Source organism: Equus asinus, chromosome 3 (assembly GCF_041296235.1).
Source record: "Equus asinus isolate D_3611 breed Donkey chromosome 3, EquAss-T2T_v2, whole genome shotgun sequence".
Lineage (NCBI taxonomy): Eukaryota > Metazoa > Chordata > Mammalia > Perissodactyla > Equidae > Equus > Equus asinus.
Genome location: NC_091792.1, coordinates 160,541,326 through 160,560,603, shown reverse-complemented (window position 1 = coordinate 160,560,603; position 19,278 = coordinate 160,541,326). Strand labels below are relative to the sequence as shown.

The 19,278-nt window shown below is 41.3% G+C and overlaps 1 protein-coding gene across 21 annotated transcripts in view; it reads right to left on the bottom strand.

Annotated features, from left to right (window-relative positions):
- Positions 1-19,278, bottom strand: part of POLN (DNA polymerase nu) — a 171,399-nt gene that overhangs the window by 121,827 nt on the left and 30,294 nt on the right. For 12 of the 21 annotated variants that reach the window (XR_011502393.1, XR_011502390.1, XR_011502391.1 and 9 more), the window contains 5 exons: positions 15,728-15,840; positions 10,365-10,400; positions 9,887-10,146; positions 8,454-8,514; positions 7,623-7,687 (listed from right to left, as the gene is read on the bottom strand). Coding sequence is in view for 17 of the 21 variants with exons in the window: in XM_070506379.1 (XP_070362480.1) it covers positions 7,623-7,687; positions 8,454-8,514; positions 9,887-10,146; positions 10,365-10,400; positions 15,728-15,840 (535 nt within the window). In the remaining 4 variants the exon portion in view is untranslated. Of the gene's footprint in view, positions 1-7,622; positions 7,688-8,453; positions 8,515-9,886; positions 10,147-10,364; positions 10,401-12,677; positions 12,836-15,727; positions 15,841-19,278 lie in introns of all 21 variants that reach the window. The other 9 variants (XR_011502392.1, XM_044767962.2, XM_014829715.3 and 6 more) reach the window with 6 other exon arrangements.

The window sequence follows — 19,278 nt, the reverse complement described above, 5'->3', positions numbered from 1 at the left end:
GACTGGAAAAGGTTGCAACCAATTCAAATAGTTATTTGCAAGTTATCTGCTACAGGTAACATATGCACACCCTGTGACCCAGCAATTCCACTTCTGGATATAAAACCAAGAGACAGCAGCACTCACATCCACCACAGGTTATGTACATAAATAGTCACAGCCACTGTGATCACAGCACCCACCAATGGGAGAGGGCATAAAAAAAATTAGGGTGCCTTCTTACAATGGGTGCTATACAGCAACTTTTATTGGAATACACTTCTGTTACACTCAACCAAATGGATGAATCCCACAGACAGAATGTGAGCAAAAGGAGCCAGAATGAAAGAGCCCCTGCTGTGTGGTTCCATTTACATGAAGCTCAAAATCACTGGGGACAGAATCAGATTAATGACTATCTCTGGGGGTATAGATTGACAGGGGACAAGAAGGAGCCTTCTGGGTGCTGGACCACAGCTGCGCTGGCAGAATCTGTCTGATGGAACCATTCTAGAACTCTGGAGTCTGTCTTCCCACCAGGACAACAGCTGTGCTGGCAGAATCTGTCTGATGGAACCATTCTAGAACTCTGGAGTCTGTCTCCCCACCTGGACAATAGCTGCGCTGGCAGAATCTGTCTGATGGAACCATTCTAGAACTCTGGAGTCTGTTGAAGGCTTGCTTCTTCCAGGGGAAGTCTTGGGCAGTAAAAGTGGTTAATTTTGGTCGATTTCAGCTCTTAGCACAGTAGCAGCTACCCATCCCCACCCCCAACTACACAGCAGGCAGTTGTGCACGTGTTCCTGGAGCAGCTTGCACACAGTTTATGGGAATCAAGGTGGGCAAAGAGGACTCTCTCCTCCAAATATTAGGGATCTGTGCTCTGATGGCTGCTTCTGACAAGAGGTGCAGATGAAGAGGAAGGCTGCCATTGTCGTTGCACCTCCTCCATTGTTGCAAGCCCCTTCCTCTCCACTGAAGTGACTTCCAGGGGATTTAAAGAGTTGGTGCCCTTTTCTCTCCTCTTTCATTTTTTGCTTTTTCTCCTCTTGGAAGCCAGATATTAAAGACAAGGACAGTCAAAAGCAAGTGCATATATGGCGAAAACAGAAAGTGACTGTGCATGCCCAGGGGAAGGCTCAGAAAAGAACTGAGAACACCTTAAGTTTACAGCTCAGGCTGATCCTCAAAACAGAGACAACCTACAACAAGCAAAATAAACAAACAAACCAAAAACCCAGTAACACAAAAGGAGCAAACCCTGAGGAAAAGGAGGAATCTGATTCCAGAGTTATCACATTATTAGATTCAAATGTCCAGGTTCAACAAAAAGTCACAAAGCACACAAAGAAACAGGAAATATATATCATTCAAAGGGAAAAAATAAATCAGCAGAAACTGTCCCTGAAAAGAAGACATAATGGCAGATCTACTAGACAAAGACTTTAAAACAACTGTCTTAGAGATGCTCAAGGAACCAAAAGAAGACGTGGGGAAAGTCAAGAAAATGATGTGTGAACAAAATGGAAATACCAATAAAGAGACAGAAAACAAAAAAGAAATTCTAGAGCTGAAAAGTACTGAAAAAACTTAATATTTAAAATTCACTAGAGGGATTCAAGGCAGATTTGAGTAGGCAGAAGAAAGAATCAGTGAACTTGACAATAGGATGATGGAAATTATTGAGGCTGAGGGACAGAAAGAAAAATGATTGAAGAACAAAATGACTGAAGAAAAGTGAACAGAACTTAAGGGACCTATGGGACACCATCAAGTGGACCAACATACGCATTGTAGGAATCCTAGAAGGAGAAGAGAGAGAGAGGGGCAGCAAGAATATTTGAAGACATAAATGACTGAAAAGGTCTCAAATTTGATGAAAGACATGAATATAAACATTCAAGAAGTTCAACGAATTTCAAGTAAGATGAATTCAAAGAGATAAACACTGAGACACACTATAATCAACTTTCAAAAGACAAAGACAAAGAGAATCTTGAAAGCAGCAAGAGAGAAGTGTCATCACATACAAGAGATGCTCAATAAGAGTATTAATGGATTTCTCCTCAGAAACTTTTGAGACCAGAAGATAGCAGGCTGATATATTCAAAGTGCTAAAAGAATAAAACCATCACCCATGAATCCTATATCCATCAAAACCATCCTTCAAGAGTGAGGGAGAAATTAAGACATTCCCAGATAAACAAAAGCTGAGAAAGATGTCACCACTACACCTGTCCTGGAAGAAATGCTCAAGGGAGTCCTATAAGGTGAAATAAAAGGACACTATACAGTAACTTGAAGCCATATGGAAAAATAAATACCTCAATAAAAGTAAATACGTGGGCAATTATAAAAGCTAGTAATATTGTAACAATCTGTAACAGCACTTTTTGTTTTCTACATGATTTACAAAGAAAACCAACTATGAGTATAAAAGCTAGGATGACTGTAACTTTAGTTTGTAATTCCAAATCTTGTTTCCTACATAATACAAGAGACTAAGGCATTTAAAAAATTATTAGTTTATGTTTTGGGGCACACAATATATAAAGATGTAATTTTGTGACATCAACAACTGAAAGGGGTAGGGACAGAGCTGTAATGAAGCAGAGTTTTTGTGTTATTGAAGTTAAGCTGGTATAAATTCAAATTAGAGTGTTATGACATTAGAATGTTAAATGTTATCCCCATGGTAACCACAAAGAAAATAACTATAGAATATACACAAAAGGAAATGAGAAAGGGATTTAAATATTTCATTACAAAAAAATCAACTAAACACAAAAGAAGACAGTAATGTAGGAAATGAGGGACAAAAAAGCTATAAGGCATATAGAAAACCAATAACACAGTGACAGAAGTAAGTCTCTCCTTGTCAGTAATTAACTGTATGTAAATGGATTAAACTTTCCAATCAAAAGACAGAGATTGGCAGAATGGATGAAAACACATGATCCAACTATATGCTGTCTATAAGAGACTCATTTTAAATCCAAAGATAAAACAGGTTAAAGTAAAAGGATAGAAAAAGATATTCCATGCAAACAGTAACCAAAACAGAGCAGGGGTGGCTAAACTAATATCTAACAAAATAGACTTTAAATCAAAGATGGTTACAAGAGACAAAGAATGACATTATATTTGACACAAGAAGAAGATATAACAATTAAAAATATTTATGCACCTCATGACAGACCATCAAAATATACGAAGGAAAACTAAAAGAATTAAAGGCAGAAGCAGACAGTTCTACAATAATAGTTGGAGACTTGAATACAGTCATGTGCCAGATAACAACATTTCAGCCAATGATGGAACATATATATGACAGTGGTCCCATAAGATCAGTACCATATAGCCTAGGTATGTAGTACGTGATACCACCTAGGTTTGTGTAAGTACATTATGTGATGTTCACACAACAACAAAATTGCCTAATGATGCATTTCTCAGAATGTCTCCCCATCATTAAGCAACATATGACTGTATCCCACCCACAATAATGGATAGAACAACCAAACAGAAGATAAGTACAAAAACAGAGGACTCAAACAATAATAAACCAACCAGATCTAATAAACATACAGAAAACTACCCAAGAACAACAGAATATGCATTCTTCTCAAGTGTACATGGGACATTTTCCAGGATAGACCAAAAGTTAGGCCACAAATTAAAGAGATTTTATTTTATTTTATTTTCTCTGTTTTTTTTTTTGAGGAAGATTAGCCCTGAGCTAACTACTGCCAATCCTCCTCTTTTTGCTGAGGAAGACTGGCCCTGAGCTAACATCCATGCCCATCTTCCTCTACTTTATACGTGGGATGCCTACCACAGCATGGCATGCCAAGCGGTGCCACATCCGCACCCAAAATCCAAACCAGTGAATCCCGGGCCACCGAGAAGTGGAACGTGTGCACTTAACTACTGTGCCACCGGGCCAGCCTCAGATGATATGATCTTATATGTAGAAAACTCTAAAGATTCCACAAAAAAACTGTTAGAATTTTTTGAATTCAGCAAAGTAAGGATATAACATCAACACACAAAAATCAGTTTCATTTCTACACACGAACAATCTGAAAACGAAATTTCCAAAAACAATTCTAGGGGCTGGCCCCGTGGCCAAGTGGTTAAGTTCGCGTGCTCTGCTGCAGGCGGCCCAGTGTTTTGTTGGTTCGAATCCTGGGCACGGACATGGCAGTGCTCATCAAACCACGCTGAGGCAGCATCCCACATGCCACAACTAGAAGCACCCACAACGAAGAATATACAACTATGTACCAGGGGGTTTTGGGGAGAAAAAGGAAAAAAATAAAATCTTAAAAAAAAAAATTCTATTTGCAAGAGCATCAAAAAGAGTAAAATACTTAGGAATTAACTTTACCAAGGAGGTGAAAGATTTGTACAATGAAAACTACAAAACATTGCTGAAAGAAATTTAAAAAGACAAATAAATGAAAACACATCTTATTTTCACGGATTGGAAGATTTAATATATGAAGATGTCAATACTACTCAAAGTGATCTACAGATTCAATGCAATCCCTATCAAAGTCCCAAAGACATTGTTTTGAGAAACAGAAAAATCCACTCTAAAATTCTTATGGAATCTCAACGGACACTGCATAGCTAAAACAATCTTGAAAAAAGAACAAAACTAGAGGACGCACACTTCCTGATTTCAAAATTTAATACAAAGCTACAGTAATCAAAATAGTGTGGTATGGGCATAAAGACAGACATGCAGACCAAGGGAACAGAATAGTGAGCCCAAAAATAAACCCTTGTGGATGTGGCCAAATGATTTTTGACAAGGGTGTCAAGATCATCTGATGGGGAAAGGACACTTTTTTTCAATAAATGGTGCTAGAAAACTGCATGTCCACATGCAGAAAAATGAAGCTGGACCCTTACCTAACACCACACACAAAAATTAACTCAAAATGGATCAAGGACCTAAATGTAAGACCTAAAACAATAAAACTCTTAGAAGAAAAACACAGGACAAAAGCTTCATCACATTGGATTTGGCAATGATTTCTTGGATATGACACCAAAGGCACAGGCAACAAAAGAAAAAGTAGAAAAATTGAACTTCATGAAAATGTTTAAAAATTATGCATCAAAAGACACTATCAACAGAATAGAAAGGCAACACAAAGAATGGGAGAAAATATTTGAAAATCATATATATGAGTAGGGATTAACATCCAGAATATATAGAGAACTCCTAAAATTCAACAAGAAAAAACAAACAACTGGATTCAAAAATGGGCAAAGGACTTAAATAGACATTTTTCCAAAGAAGATATACAAATGGCCAATAAACACATGAAAAGATTCTCAACATCACTAATCATTAATGAAATGCAAATCAAAACTACAATGAGATACCAACTCACACTCATTAGGATGACTACTACCAAAAAAACAGAAAAAACAAGTACTGACAGGATGTGGAGAAATTGGAACAACTTGTGCACTGTTGGTGGGAACATAAAATGATGCAGTGGTTTCTCAGTTTGGTTTTACCAAACCACTGTATGGTGGTTTCTCAAAAAACTGAAAACAGAATTACCATAAGTTCTAGCAATTATTTCTGGGTATATAACCAAAAGGATTGAAAGCAGGATCTCAAAGAGATATTTGTACATTCATTTTTATAGTAGCATTATTCACAATAGTTAAAACATGGAAGCAAGCCAAATTGCTTGTATCCGTCAACAGATGAATGGATAAGCAAAATGTGGTATATACACACAATGGAGGATTATTCAGCCTCAAAAACGAAGGAAATTCTGACAACATGCAACAACATAGATGAATCTTGAGGACATTATGCTAAATGAAATAAGCCAGTCACAAAAAGACAATCACTGTATGATTCAACTTATATGAGGTACTTAGAGTAGTCCAAATCATAGGGGAGTTATTATTTAATGGGTATAGAGTTTCAATTTTACAAGATGAAAACAGTTATGGGGATGGATGGGTGGTGATGGTTACACAACAATGTGAATGTATTTAATACCACTGTACTGTGTAATTGGAAATAGTTAAGACAGTAAATTTTATGTTGTGTCTTTTATCACAATAAATTTAAAAGATTTGCAGTGTTCACTGTATGTAATTTCTTTCTCACATAAAAAGAAAAAGTCAGTTCCAGGTACGTTGTAAACCTAAATGCAAAGGCTAATGAAAATAGCTTTCAAACATAACACATGAGAATACTTCATGAGCTTGAAGTAAGGAAAGATTTCTTAAACAGGATGCACAAAACACTAACCATAAAGAAAAAGATTAATAAATTGCACTAAGTTAAAAATTAATGTACTTTTTGTTCATCAAAAAAACGTCATTAGGAAAGTAAAAAGTTAAGACAAAGAGGGAGACGGTATATGTAACAGGTTTGTAACAAGAATATATCAAGATGCCCCAATAAGAGAAAGACAAAACCCTCAATACAAAAATGGGTTAAAAACTTGAGCAAATCCTTTACCAAAGAGAAACTCCTAATAGCTAATGATGATAAGAAAAGCTATTCAGTCTCACTAGTAATCAGGAAAATAGAAACCAAAATCATAATGAGATACCATCATGTCCTCACCAAAGTGGCTATTATTAAAAGTCTGAGGTACCCGTGCAGGTGAGGATGTGAAATGACAGGCCCCTGTATGCACTTCTGGTAAGTGCACCTTTGGAAAGCAATTCAGTGTTACTTAATAAAGCTAAGCAATACCATCCCTGTGCTGCAGCAGCCCCATTCTGCCTTACACCCCAGAGAAGCACAAGCCCAGGGGCCCAGGAGACATGCTCAAGAGTGGAGCATGGTTTGTAATGACTGCGAAATGGAAACAACTCAGATGCCTATCAGCAGTGGGCTAGAGTCATGCAATGGAAGACTACAGCACCAAGTGACATAAGTGAAGCTGAGATACAGAGGCTGAGTAAAAGAGGTCAGGCACAACTATCAACTGAGTTCAAAAGGAAAGCTGAATTATACTGTTTAGGCACTGACATGGGAAAACTGCAAAGAAAAGCAACATAATGAGGACAAAAGTCAGGAGAGGGGTTACTTTTGGCAGCAGGAAGAGGGTTCTGATAGGAAGAGGGCACATAGGGCTTCTGGAATTTCTATGCTTTGACCAAGGTGATGGTTATACCGAAGTTTCCTTTAAAGTAACTTAAGTAGAACATTTTAATGCATGTTTTCATGCATCTTTATCCAACCCTCTGTATTTTTCCTTTTTCACAATTGGAAAGTTTTGTTTTTACTTTTTTAAAGAATCCAAGAAACGCATGAATTCCCCTCACCAAACTACAGGGGGCAATGTCCTTGCAAGAAGAACCTTTGAGGAGGACACTGAGGATCCATTAAACCATGCACATATCTACATGGAGGAACAACCAGATATAATGCCTGTTTAAATCTTTTCAATGCATGGTACTCCCCTGCAGGAGTCAGAGACAGGAGGAACAGTGGCAGCATCAGTCTGGGGCAAACGAGGAAGGGAAGAGAGGGGAAGTCACTCTAGAACTACCACTGGAAGAACTCAGAAAGGCCTTTTCCGACCTTTACACCCACCCTATCCTAGGAGAGAGCTAACAAGTACAAATGGTCTGAAATAATAACATACCCCAAGAACTGCTGAAGTCCTCTCCATTTCGTCTTTGTTCACCTGAATGTTGTGGCTTTCCATTACTGTGATTCAAAAACCAAAGCAGATAATGTTTGTGCTGCATCAATGAATCATTTCTGTGAAAGACTCAAGTGCAAGGAGTGAGCCTCACTCCCTGATAAGGACAATAATGACAGCACCTGCTGCGAGCCGACCTCAGTGAAGTGACCATTAGGGCCAGTATTTGAGCCCAGCAATGGTGGCAGTGGGCCTGGGGACAAGCACCGGTCAGCCACACTCTGGATAGAGTTGCCCCTCCACCAGCTCGGCTGCAGGGCACTGGTCAAGGCTCTGATCTCCTAGGGACCCAGCAGGACCTGGGCAGAGCGGGAGAGAGAGGGATACAGAGGTGAAGGCAGAGGAGAGCCCTGCAACAGTTCTTCTAGGAGTTCTCACAAAGAGGAAAAGGTTAAAGGACAGTATACCAGGACCAGGGACGACAGTGACATGTAAAACATCCAGACAGCCATCCTCCCCCACATTGCTGTTCTGAGGACCCTGGGAGTCAGGTCAGTGCTCACTCCTTGGCCAGGGCATCTGGCAGAACTGGACAGTACAGAGGGATCCCATATGACCAAAATGTCAGAACCTTCTAGTCCCTCTAGATCAAGAGGTGATAGGGTCCAACCCCTTTCGCTACAGAAAGGGAAAATAAATGGCTTGCCACCTCTTCAGTGCCCCCATGATACACTACCTACCCTAAAATAAGTTAGGAGAGAAACAGTCATTCCCAACAATGTAAAGAATTCTCTAGAAACATGACTGTACATCATCTTTATGGTAACTTACCTGCCAAAATTGGTATCAGAGGAAGCTCCAAAGTACAAAATAGTTGCCACAAACCATAAATCTGTTTCATAGGAAGAAAAGATATCAATGTTACTCTTAAATTATTATTTTTATCTGCATTTCACTGAAAAGCCTACTTAATTTCCTTGAGCTAGAATTAAGGCAACTACTATAGAAGACATGGTTGGTTTCTTATCCAATAGCCACTCCTCTGCTCCGTCCTCCTTCAAGTATCCAATTTTATTACCCAGACCTGGTAGAGATATTTAGAAATATCAGGTAGGACAAGTCCCACTCCCAATATTCTTTAATCTTTCTCATTTTTAAGTCTGATTTAGGTATTTGTAGACTTTTAGTCTTCCATTTTAATTTCAGAATAGTTTACTGAATTTCCAAAAGTTTAACTAGAATTTTCATTGATTCTGCATTGACTTTATAGAGTAATGTGGGAAGAAGTGAAATCTTTATATTAGGTCATCACCTCCAGGAGCATGAAACATCTCTCCATTTATTCAGAGCATCTTCCAAGCTCTTTATCAGTTTCCATCTCTTTTATTCTTTCCTGCTGCTACCTGAGAGAGTCTTCAGCCTCATCTGTTCTTCCTTTATGCCCTCACATTCTCAACCTGCCCCTCCAGAGCCATTCTCTGCCTTGCTCTTCACTCTCGAGGAAGGGCTAATGCCCTCCAGGCCACCTCACCTGGACTCCTTCTCTGCACTCAGGCTGGTTTTGCCAATTTGGGGCTGGTAGAAGGAGAAAGAAGTGGGTTTCCTCTCTCCCACCTGGCCCCTGCCCACCAGCCCACAGTGTACTGCTGACTGCAGTTCTCCACCTGCAGCCACAGCTTCTGGTGCCTGACTCCTGACCAGGAGCCCCCTGCCGCCATTGCTCTCCCAGGGTCCTAGTAACAGCTTGCCCTTCAAGCTTAGGGGTTGAAAAGCTTCTAGCCAGTACCTGTCCTTGGAGGCTTCTCCATCCCCAGCTGGCTCCCTTGCCCCTGCTCTTGCCTCAGTACACAGTCCCTTCATTCATCTCTGCTCAATGATTCCTGTGAATGCCCTCTGCTTCCCAATGAAACTCTGATTGAGTGGAGCTGTGTCCATTTCACTATTAAGTAAAATAAACTCTCCGCTTTTATGTTAACTACAGCATTAAAAATATTCCATTTGAATTGGAGGCTTTTAAAAAATATTGCAATTGTTTTCAGCCTATAGAAAACATTTTTAAAACTTCAGGTCTTGTCATCTGGACTACCCTTTTATGAGTGATGTGCAGCTTAAGGTGGCCTTAGAACTCAATGTTTCATTTCCTGCACATTCAAAGACACTGCAGGTACTGCTTCCTGTGAGTATGGGTGTGAATGAAAGACAGCTCTTGGACAAACAGTGAGCAAGAGTGCCTGCTAACCGGAAGTTATAATAAAATGCCTTGCCTTCAACTGAGAACAAAGGCCCATCGTAAGTCTGTAGAGTATCCTCAGGTTCGCACACACATTCTGATTCTTTAAAAGATCAAAAGAATTAAAAATTAGGCAAACCTGGTGGCAATGTTTGTCACAATCTAGGAAGTGACAAAATTCACAAAAATATTTACCAGCTATGTCGCACAAGTCTTTCCATGGCAGATATGATGCATCTGGCAGCGTCACCAATTGCCTCAAGTAGACGAGTTCCCATGGTACAGAACGTGCATCTTATTGGGCAAATGCAAGCTACTTGTCACCTCACACTTTCTCTCCAACCCAGTTTTTTCTTATTTTACAGGAAATGAACCACAAAGATGCAAAATGCCCCACATGCAAAGCCTACACAGTAGTAGAGACAGGAGGACATGGACCTGACCTCTCTACTCCTACAGCCTCCACCCACCATGAGCAAGCTGAGGAGCCACACTGCACATTCCACACTCACCGTCCATCCTCGCCCTAGATGACACACACAGATGCCCTGGAAGTGGACAAACAGGGTCTGTGTTGAACTGATAAATAGGGTGATTGGATGAGCTGCAGCCCCCAACGCTCAGTCTAATTCTCCCTCCACTGACCCAGAGCCCCAGCTTCTCCCATTGAACACCTTGCTCCACCAAATGACTCTCCAGACTCTAGGCCAGTCAGACTCAGCTTTTTTGCTGAAGGCCTCAAGTTAGAGAAAATTCCCCACAATGAGCCAAAGGCTGGCTGCACATACCCTGGCATGTGTTTTCTAGTCATTCCTGGTCTTGGCTCTTCTGTGAACAACTAGTCCAGAGGCATCATGAGCACATCCATGTAAATTTCTCAGCTGCTGCCTGGCAGATTGCCGCAGTGCTGCCTGAATGAGCTTTCTAAACAACAAAGCTGGCTGAGCGACTCCCACTTTAAACAGTTCTCCAACTCCGAAGCTTCCTCAGGACAAGATCAGTCTTCCCAGCAGGCTCAGACCCTTCGGGCATAGGCCCTGCTGTGTCTCCTCTTCCTTCCCCACAGTCATCTTCCTTCTCACCATGTGAGGTCTTGCTGCTTCCCTCAGAAGAGCCACATTCTCCTGTGATTCCCTACTGTTTCCACGCTACTTGCTCTATCCCGAATACTCTTTCATTTTCCTGAACAATTCATACCAGTTGTTCAAAGAAGCACAGCTGGCAGATCCTATAGATTAGTGGGCCCAACTTCCGTCTTCCACCCACTCCTGTATTGCATGCCTCCACAAGAGACATTTCTGACCAATAAGACACAAGTGGAAATTTATCCGAGGCTGCCTTTTTGATGACTGGAGTGTGGACGAGGGCCCTAGGATGAAGCTTTGCTGGAACCGTAAGGCAATGGCACGAAGGGAGTGGCTGAATGGAAGAGTCCGACAGCACTGTGAGCAGCTGCTCCAGCCGGGGTGAGGGCCAGCAGCTTCTTGTAAGGGACAAACACACCCTGTGTGGTTGGCGTTTTGTTCCTTGCAGCCACTCCCACCCCTAACTCATACATGTGTATACTAGAAAGAAATTGGACTTTAGAGTCAGAAATCCAAAGTGTGAACCGTGGCCTGCACCTTGGTTTACTTATCTGTAAACTGGGACTGATAACACTGAGATGGACAACTCCTTCTTTCAGTAATATCTCAGCTTCCGTTTGGGGAAGTTCCCTCCCCACAACATGGAATCTGGGTAGGACTTCTATTCTCCACGTCCTGCCCTACGTGCCAAGGGCAGACATGTGACACAGTGAGGGAAACAAAACATCTGAAGCGCTGGAACTTTTAATCTTGAAAAAAGTGACACACGGATCAAAAGGTCATGGCTCACTTCTCACCCCAGGCCCTGTGGGCTCCCGCTCTGTGGGTCCCCAGAGCCGCCTGGCTCCTGACTTCCCAAGGCCTGGTTCTGCTTCTTCTCTGAGTCTGTGAGCTGCCCCATATTCCTCTGACAGAACTCTTTTTAAATTAAGGGAAAGCAAGTTTCTGTACTCTCAAACCCAAGCCATTGACACAGAACCTTCGCTCACAGAAGGTCTGTAGGATAAAATGCAGGACGACAACATCTCCTGGTCAGTACTTCACACTGGGTATACTCCCAGGGCCACCTGTTCCTCTGTGCCCCCTCAGTACTCTGCATATTCTTTGACTTGTGCTTTTAAGGTGTAGCTGTTAATTTACAACTAGGAAGCCTGAACAGAGTGGCCCCATGTGGCCCACGCTGCTCCCACTGGGACACCTCCTCTGGAGCCTGCCATGTGGCCATGTCAAGTCTCCCTTTCACTGAGCTCCAGGCAGGATTCCAAAGCTGCAAGCACCCTTGCTTCTCCGGACAGTGGTTCTTAACAATCGGGGGCATCTTCAGAAGAGGGGCTCAGAGAGACATACCTGGAGCAGCTTCTACAAGTCTCCGCATGTGGACTGAGGAGTGGCCAACCCAGGCCCTCTGTCACAGCAGCCATATCACCAGCACTAAGAATTTATAAACAAGCAGCTCTCCACTCATGGAGCAGCTGACTTTCTGACACCAGAGAACCCATTTAGAAGGATCACACTGTGAATGGGATTTCCCAGGAACAGTTTCACGAAGGAAGAGAAATTACCCATCCTTATTGAATATCTTCCTCCAGAAATGTCAGAGTAAAAAGCATTTGCGCTGAATAAGTAAAAATGAATGTCAGCAATATTCTTTACTATTGGACTGTCTATGAACCAGAAAGTTTCTAGAGAAAAATTAGGGTTACATTAAGGTTGACAAAACCTTATCTTAAAACAACTCACCACAATATTTCTTGAGGAATTTCCATATGTGCTGCTCACTTTAACTGTGATGGAGTTTTCAAAGTATTTTGCCACTAAATCTTCAAAAGAGGGAGCAGCATCACTAGGATCTATAAGCCATGCAGCGATTCTGGGATCTAGCCCTACAAAGTCAGCAACTAACGAGAAAAAGGTCCTTTAATCATTCTAAGAAAAATGAATAATTGTACTTTTCCCTGCTTTTACAAGGTTCTCAAGTTCAAATTAATAATAATAGTGTTACCATCCTCTCAAATTACACAGCTAAGTATCAAAGTGATGCTCTGTCATTCCTAAAGAATTTCGAATCTTTGATAAGAGCAGCCTCCCCCCAGGTCCCACATGGCCAATCTCCATGGGGAATGGATCCCAAACAGTCAAAAAGGGGTGGAGACTCCAAACTAACTTGGAATTTGGATCTCTCAAAAATGTTAAAAGGGATCAAAGTCAGAATCCTCAGCTACACTTCTTGTCTCCTCTTCCCCACCTTTCTCTTCCCCTCCCTGCTCCCAAGCCTCTCACTGCCCCATGCACCTCTCCCCCATCTGGCTTTTCAATCACATATGTCAATGAATCCACTCTTTCCAAGTCCTCCCCTCCTCCAGTCTCTCACTGGTCTACGTTCCTAGGCCAACTTTGACCTCGCCTCGCATTGGGACGTTCAGGAATCCAAGTCTTGTGAGTAGAAGCAAGAGTGATGAGAAGCTGCCTGAGCAAATGGCATCCTCGTCATTGAGTTCTGGGGAGGCTGGGCAGTGTGTGCGAGGGCAAAGACGCTTGATGTTTTGGGCATTTACCCTGATGTGAGGAAAATCCTGTGAGACAACTAGATGTGCTGCATCACGATGTGTGAAAAGAACCAGGGCGCCAGACCACCCTGTGAGCCAGGGAGGTCACTTTGCCCCTTAAGTGTTAGTTTTCTCATCTGAAAACTGGGAGAAAAGATTACTATAAGTATCTGTGAGACATATGTGAAGGTGCTTTTTAAAAAATAAAAATGATATTTGCTAAATAGATAAATTTTAGTATCAGAGTGTTTTAGATATGAAGGGGGAGTTATAAATGGATAAAGAGGGGCTCATAAATTAAGAGATAAATCTGAATTCTATGTGATTGTTTTTTCAAGTTACCTTTTTTAGGATTTTATTTTTTTTCCTTTTTCTCCCCAAAGCCCCCTGCTACATAGTTGCATATTTTTAGTTGTGGGTCCTTCTAGTTGTGGCATGATGAGCGGTGCCATATCCGTGCCCAGGATCCAAACCAGCGAAACCCTGGGCCGCCGAAGTGGAGCGCGTGAACTTAACTACTCGGCCGTGGGGCCGGCCTTCAAGTTACTTTAACATTTTGAATTGTGCTATACAAAAGTAACGAGTTTGCCTTTAAACAAAACTGTAGTCTTAGCTCACATCACACTAAATATTATATTTTTTGGCATCTTTTAATTATACTAGTCTAAGAGATTTATATTTACTAACAGTCAGTATCATGACTTCTTTGTTTGATGACTAGGGAGTCTCTTACACTGGTAGATTTGGAACTTTGGAGAGTTTGGCGAGACAAAGTCGGCAGTCATTCTGGCTGCGTGCCACTCAAGTCAACTATGCATGACTTCATATAGCACTGTCTAGCAATGCTAACTGACCCAGTAGGACTATTCCACTCTATTTGCCTTTTCAAAGCTCTGATGGCCCAAAATTAAGGGTTCTTAACGTATATTTTTGAAAATCCTTGGGGAAGGTCTGACAGCACTGGAATGGTCTGGGGGCTGGTCCCTATAAACTCTTGTGACTAACAAACTGAAGCCTGCTAGGACAAACTCCACACTGGGGAGAAAGTGCCACTAGTTTAAAAAGAAATGCCAACAAAATAGATTTAAAATGAGCTAAGAAACATTAAGAAAATAATAAAAGCCATGAAAAATAAATAAACCAGAATTAGAAATACTTAGAAATTAGGTGACTTAGAAAAAGAAAAATGAATGAAGAAATGGAAGAATTCAGGAAAGGGAAATTAAAAAGCCATTTCAGAAATAAAAATTAAACTGGCAACACACAAAAGCAAATAAATGCAACAGATAATGCCTTAAGTAAAAAAGAAGATGGAGGGGCCAGCCCTGTGGCCGAGTGGTTAAGTTCGCGTGCTCTGCCGTGGCGGCCCAGGGTTTCGCTGGTTCGGATCCTGGGCGCAGACATGGCACCACTCGTCAGGCCACGTTGAGGCGGCATCCCACATGCCACAACTAGAAGGACCTGCAACTAAGATATACAACTATGTACAGTGGGGTTTGGGGAGATAAAGCAGGAAGAAAAAAAAGAAGACTGGCAACAGTTGTTAGCTCAGGTGCCAATCTTTAAGGAAAAAAAAAAAAGATTATTGTTAATTTGAGGGGGAGATGATGATGGTATCATCTTAAAAATGAAATCCTCAGGGGCCGGCCCAGTGGCATAGTGGTTAAGTTTGCACACTTTGCTTTGGCAGCCCGGGATTTGCAGGTTCAGATCCTGGGAATGGACCTACACACACTCATCAAGCCATGCTGTGGCAGCATCCCATATGCAAAGCAGAGGAAAATTGGCATGGATGTTAGCTCACAGCTAATCTTCCTCACACACACAAAAAGTGAAATCCTCATATGTTAGTCATATAATTGAAATATTTACAGATTAATCATATGATGCTTGGGATTGGCTACAAAATAATCCAGGGGATGAGGGTTTGGAAATGTGAGGAGTTATACAGGAAAGAAGACTGGACATAAGTTGATAATTGTTGAAACTGGGTGATGGGTACTCTGTTGTGTTTTCTGACACCACCTCTGACACCACATGTGTGGGTTTTCCACACCGCCAACTCCAGTTCTCTGCAGACTTCAGCTGGGTGTCCAAGAATTCAATTCAATTCTGACACTACCTACCTGAAGTTATGGCACACAATGCAGGTTAAGGGCTCAGCCCCAGAAGACCGTCCCCGCTTCAGGAGCCAGTCCCAAGTCCGGGGCCTCCTGTACTTTCAGCCAACCAGCTATAACTTACCATGCTTCCAACTGCCATCATCACCAAAAAACTGTAGCACTGTTCTCACAAAATCCTTTGCATTAAAACAAATAACAGGACATTTACATTTCAGTATTTGAAACAGCACATCCCTAGAAGATGAAAGGAAATTCACTGATTTAGACATTAATTTAGGACTTTCCATCTTGGAAAAAAATTATCACTACTCCACCAACAGCTATCACTTAAATAGTACTTCGTTGCAGACATTCTTCTAAGAGCTTTACATAGATTAATTCAAAAATCCTGTGAGGTTGGTATTACTTATTATCTGCACTTTACAGATTATGAAGCTGAGACACAGAGAGGCTAAGTAACAAATCCAAGGTCACACAGCTGTTCAGAGCCAATCCCTGGGCAAAGCCCCATTACCTACAGACTAAGACCCAAATTCCTGAGCGGACCATACACATTTTGGGCTCTTTACAGCCAGCCCTAACACAACTCTCCAGCCTGCTCTCCCAGCACTCCCTCCCAACATTCTATCCTTGGCTCACACTGAATACTCTTTCCTCTGTCACCAGACTGTGCAACGTCCCCTCACACTCCAGAGCCACTGCACATGCTGTATTCTTGCCTAAAATTCTCCTCCCACAATTCCTGAACACGGCTCAAGCGCTATTTTCAGGAGGGTCTGCCTGGATCGCAGGCAGGGCTTTGTTCCTCTGCTATGTTCCTTCTCCTCCTTCCTGTCCACACATCTGCTACAGCCAGGACCACACTTGCTATAGTGTAATTTACTTTGAAAGTTTGCTCTCCCCATTACATTATGATCCATGAATATGGGATTCATAGTAGTTAACACTTATTAAACACTCCCCAGGAGCAGATCCCATGCTAAACACTTCACAAGGAGTATTGCATTGAATCCTCATCACAATCGTATTAGGCAGGCACTAGATCCACTTTACAGATAAGAAAACTGAGGCTCAGAGAGGTTAAACAATTTTCCCAGTGTTACACAACTGCTAAGAGGCAAAGCTGAGGTCTGAGACCCTATCTCACTGCTGCCAAGGCCCAAGCTATAAATCTCCTACTACAGTAACAATTTATTAACACATTAATGAGGGTCTTTGGAAACGGCCAAGGAAGAAAGAAACTAGGAGCCCAAATAGGTCTGCACACTAAGTCAACATATAGTTAGATTTTGCTTGGCTTGCTCCAGAGACAAGATCTTTTTAGGCTTTTTTCATTTTCTTGTATGATTTTAGCTTGGCTTCCCTTGAAGAGAGGGGCCAGGATGCTAGGGAGGGCAAAGTGCCAACTGTTGCACAGCTTCAGGTCTTGGCTCTACTGGATTTGGGAGAGGGTGTACAGGAGGAGAGAAGGGGAAGGGGGATGAAAGTTTGCAAGGGAGAAGAACTGGAGACAACTGGAGTTCCTTCCACTGTGATGCTCTTGTATGCTGGGAACCCAGGAGTCCTTAATGAGGTCATCTAATAACCACAATATCTCCCACTAACAAGAGATGCTTCTATCTTGATAAGACCACAAAAAGAATATCTTGTAAGACAAAGTGGCTAAAACACTGTGTTTTATAAGTCAGTTATATAAGTCAATTATGTCCCAATTACAAAACAAAAAGGCAGCTATGGTATAAAAAAACTAGACTTGAGTATTAAAAAAGGAGGCTTGTGCTGAAATCTCAAGGATGACCTATGACTACCTCTCTATCTCTATCTCTCTGAGTCTCAGTTTCCTCACATATAAAATGGAACTAATAACACCTAATATACACAGTTAATGTTAAAATGAAAAGAGAGCATGTATGTGAAAAGACCTTGCATGGGTATTTAACAAATGTTGTTAAATATGTTTTGTGTAAAAAAATTATGTATGTGTCTATTAATTTAAATATGATTTAAATTCATTTTGAATCTCAAAGATACTATCATAGAATTGGGATTATTACTTCCAATTTTATGGTATTTGAGTCAATGTCTTCATATAATTGTCCTGGAACTTATAAAAATTAAACCTCAATACTCATTCATTGAGTAATAATATTGAATAAATATTTATTAAGCACACGCTCTCTGGCACTGTTCTTGGCTGTGGAGATATAAAAATCCCTGCCTCCAGAGAGCTTTGGGGTAGATGTACAGTAAACAAAACAAGCAAGTAAGAGAGAATGATAATGGTGGTATTGCAGAGAACTACGGAGCAGGGAAAGGAGATAGGGAACATGTGTGCTGTTGGGATGGGGTACAGTTTTATACAGGGTGGTCAGGCACGGCCTTACTGATAGGGTAATACCTACGTAAAGACTTGAATGACAAGGAGAACAAAAAGCCTAGTTAATGAAGGAAAGTTCTATACAGAAAATTTTAGCCAATAAATGTGGAATAAATGATAGTTAGAAAAATCATCATCCTCAAGTCATAATTTAAAAGTGATTCCAATGACCCTCATCGATAGACAAACCACAGGGGAAAGTCTGCTGGGGAAGTTTACAAAGGCGGGATCGTGCTGCCACCACCTGACCCACGGCTCTATCTCAGCATCATGGTATTGGGACAACACAATTGCATCATAAAGGTAGCCAGATAGAATACAGGACACCCAGTTAAACTTGAAATTCAGAAAAACAGTGAATAATTTTTATCTGAAAAAATGTAAATATTTTTTGGAGATTTTTCCTTTTAGTGTAAGAATGTCTCATGTAATATTTGAGATATACTAAAAATTAGTTGTTTATCTGAAACTCAAATTTAACATCTTGTAGTTTTATTTACTAAATCTGGCCACCAACTGCATCACAGATGGTTTGAAGAAACATATGGCACCACTGAGAGAAGTTTTCTTGTAAAAAAAGTTGGACTTGAATAATCAAGCTTGTAGAACTAAACTCCACTTTACAGAAAATATGGAGAAAAGGAAAACCAGTTAAAGATTGCCACAATGAGGAAACAGGTACGTCCAGAAGGTGGGACCTTCTGCAAGATGGGGTGAAGGGTCGGAGGATGCTCATATTAGAAGAGGCAGAAGAGACATGATCTCCAAATGTCACATGTGGACCTTGTTGGTCCTGATCCCAGTAGATCAAGTGTAGAAGGACATTTTTAAAATTTGGCCTGGGTATAACATCTGTTAATTTTGAGAATGGCATTGTGGCTATGTAAAACAAACAAACAAAAAAAACCTGTTTTTTAGAGCTAACTCCTGAGACAAGTGAGGTAAAAGGACATGTTTGGGATTTAATCCCAGCTCCCTACCCTTCCCCTCAAAAAGGGACAGATAAAGGAAGTACGGAAAAACCTTTGATAACTGTTTGGTCTGGATGGATGCGTATATGGGGCTCATTATACCATTCTCTCTACTTTGTATTTTCATAATTTGCTTTTCTTTGTTTAAAGAGAAACACAAAGGAATGAGGTGGTGAATCACACAGATATCTGGAAGAATACTGCAGGAGAGGGAACAGCTGGTACAAGGCCCTGGGGTAGCGGCATGCTCCCCACATTCGGGAACAGCAGTGAGAGTGGGGAAAGAGGAGAAGAGGACCAAGAAGCAGCAGAGGGGTTGGGTAC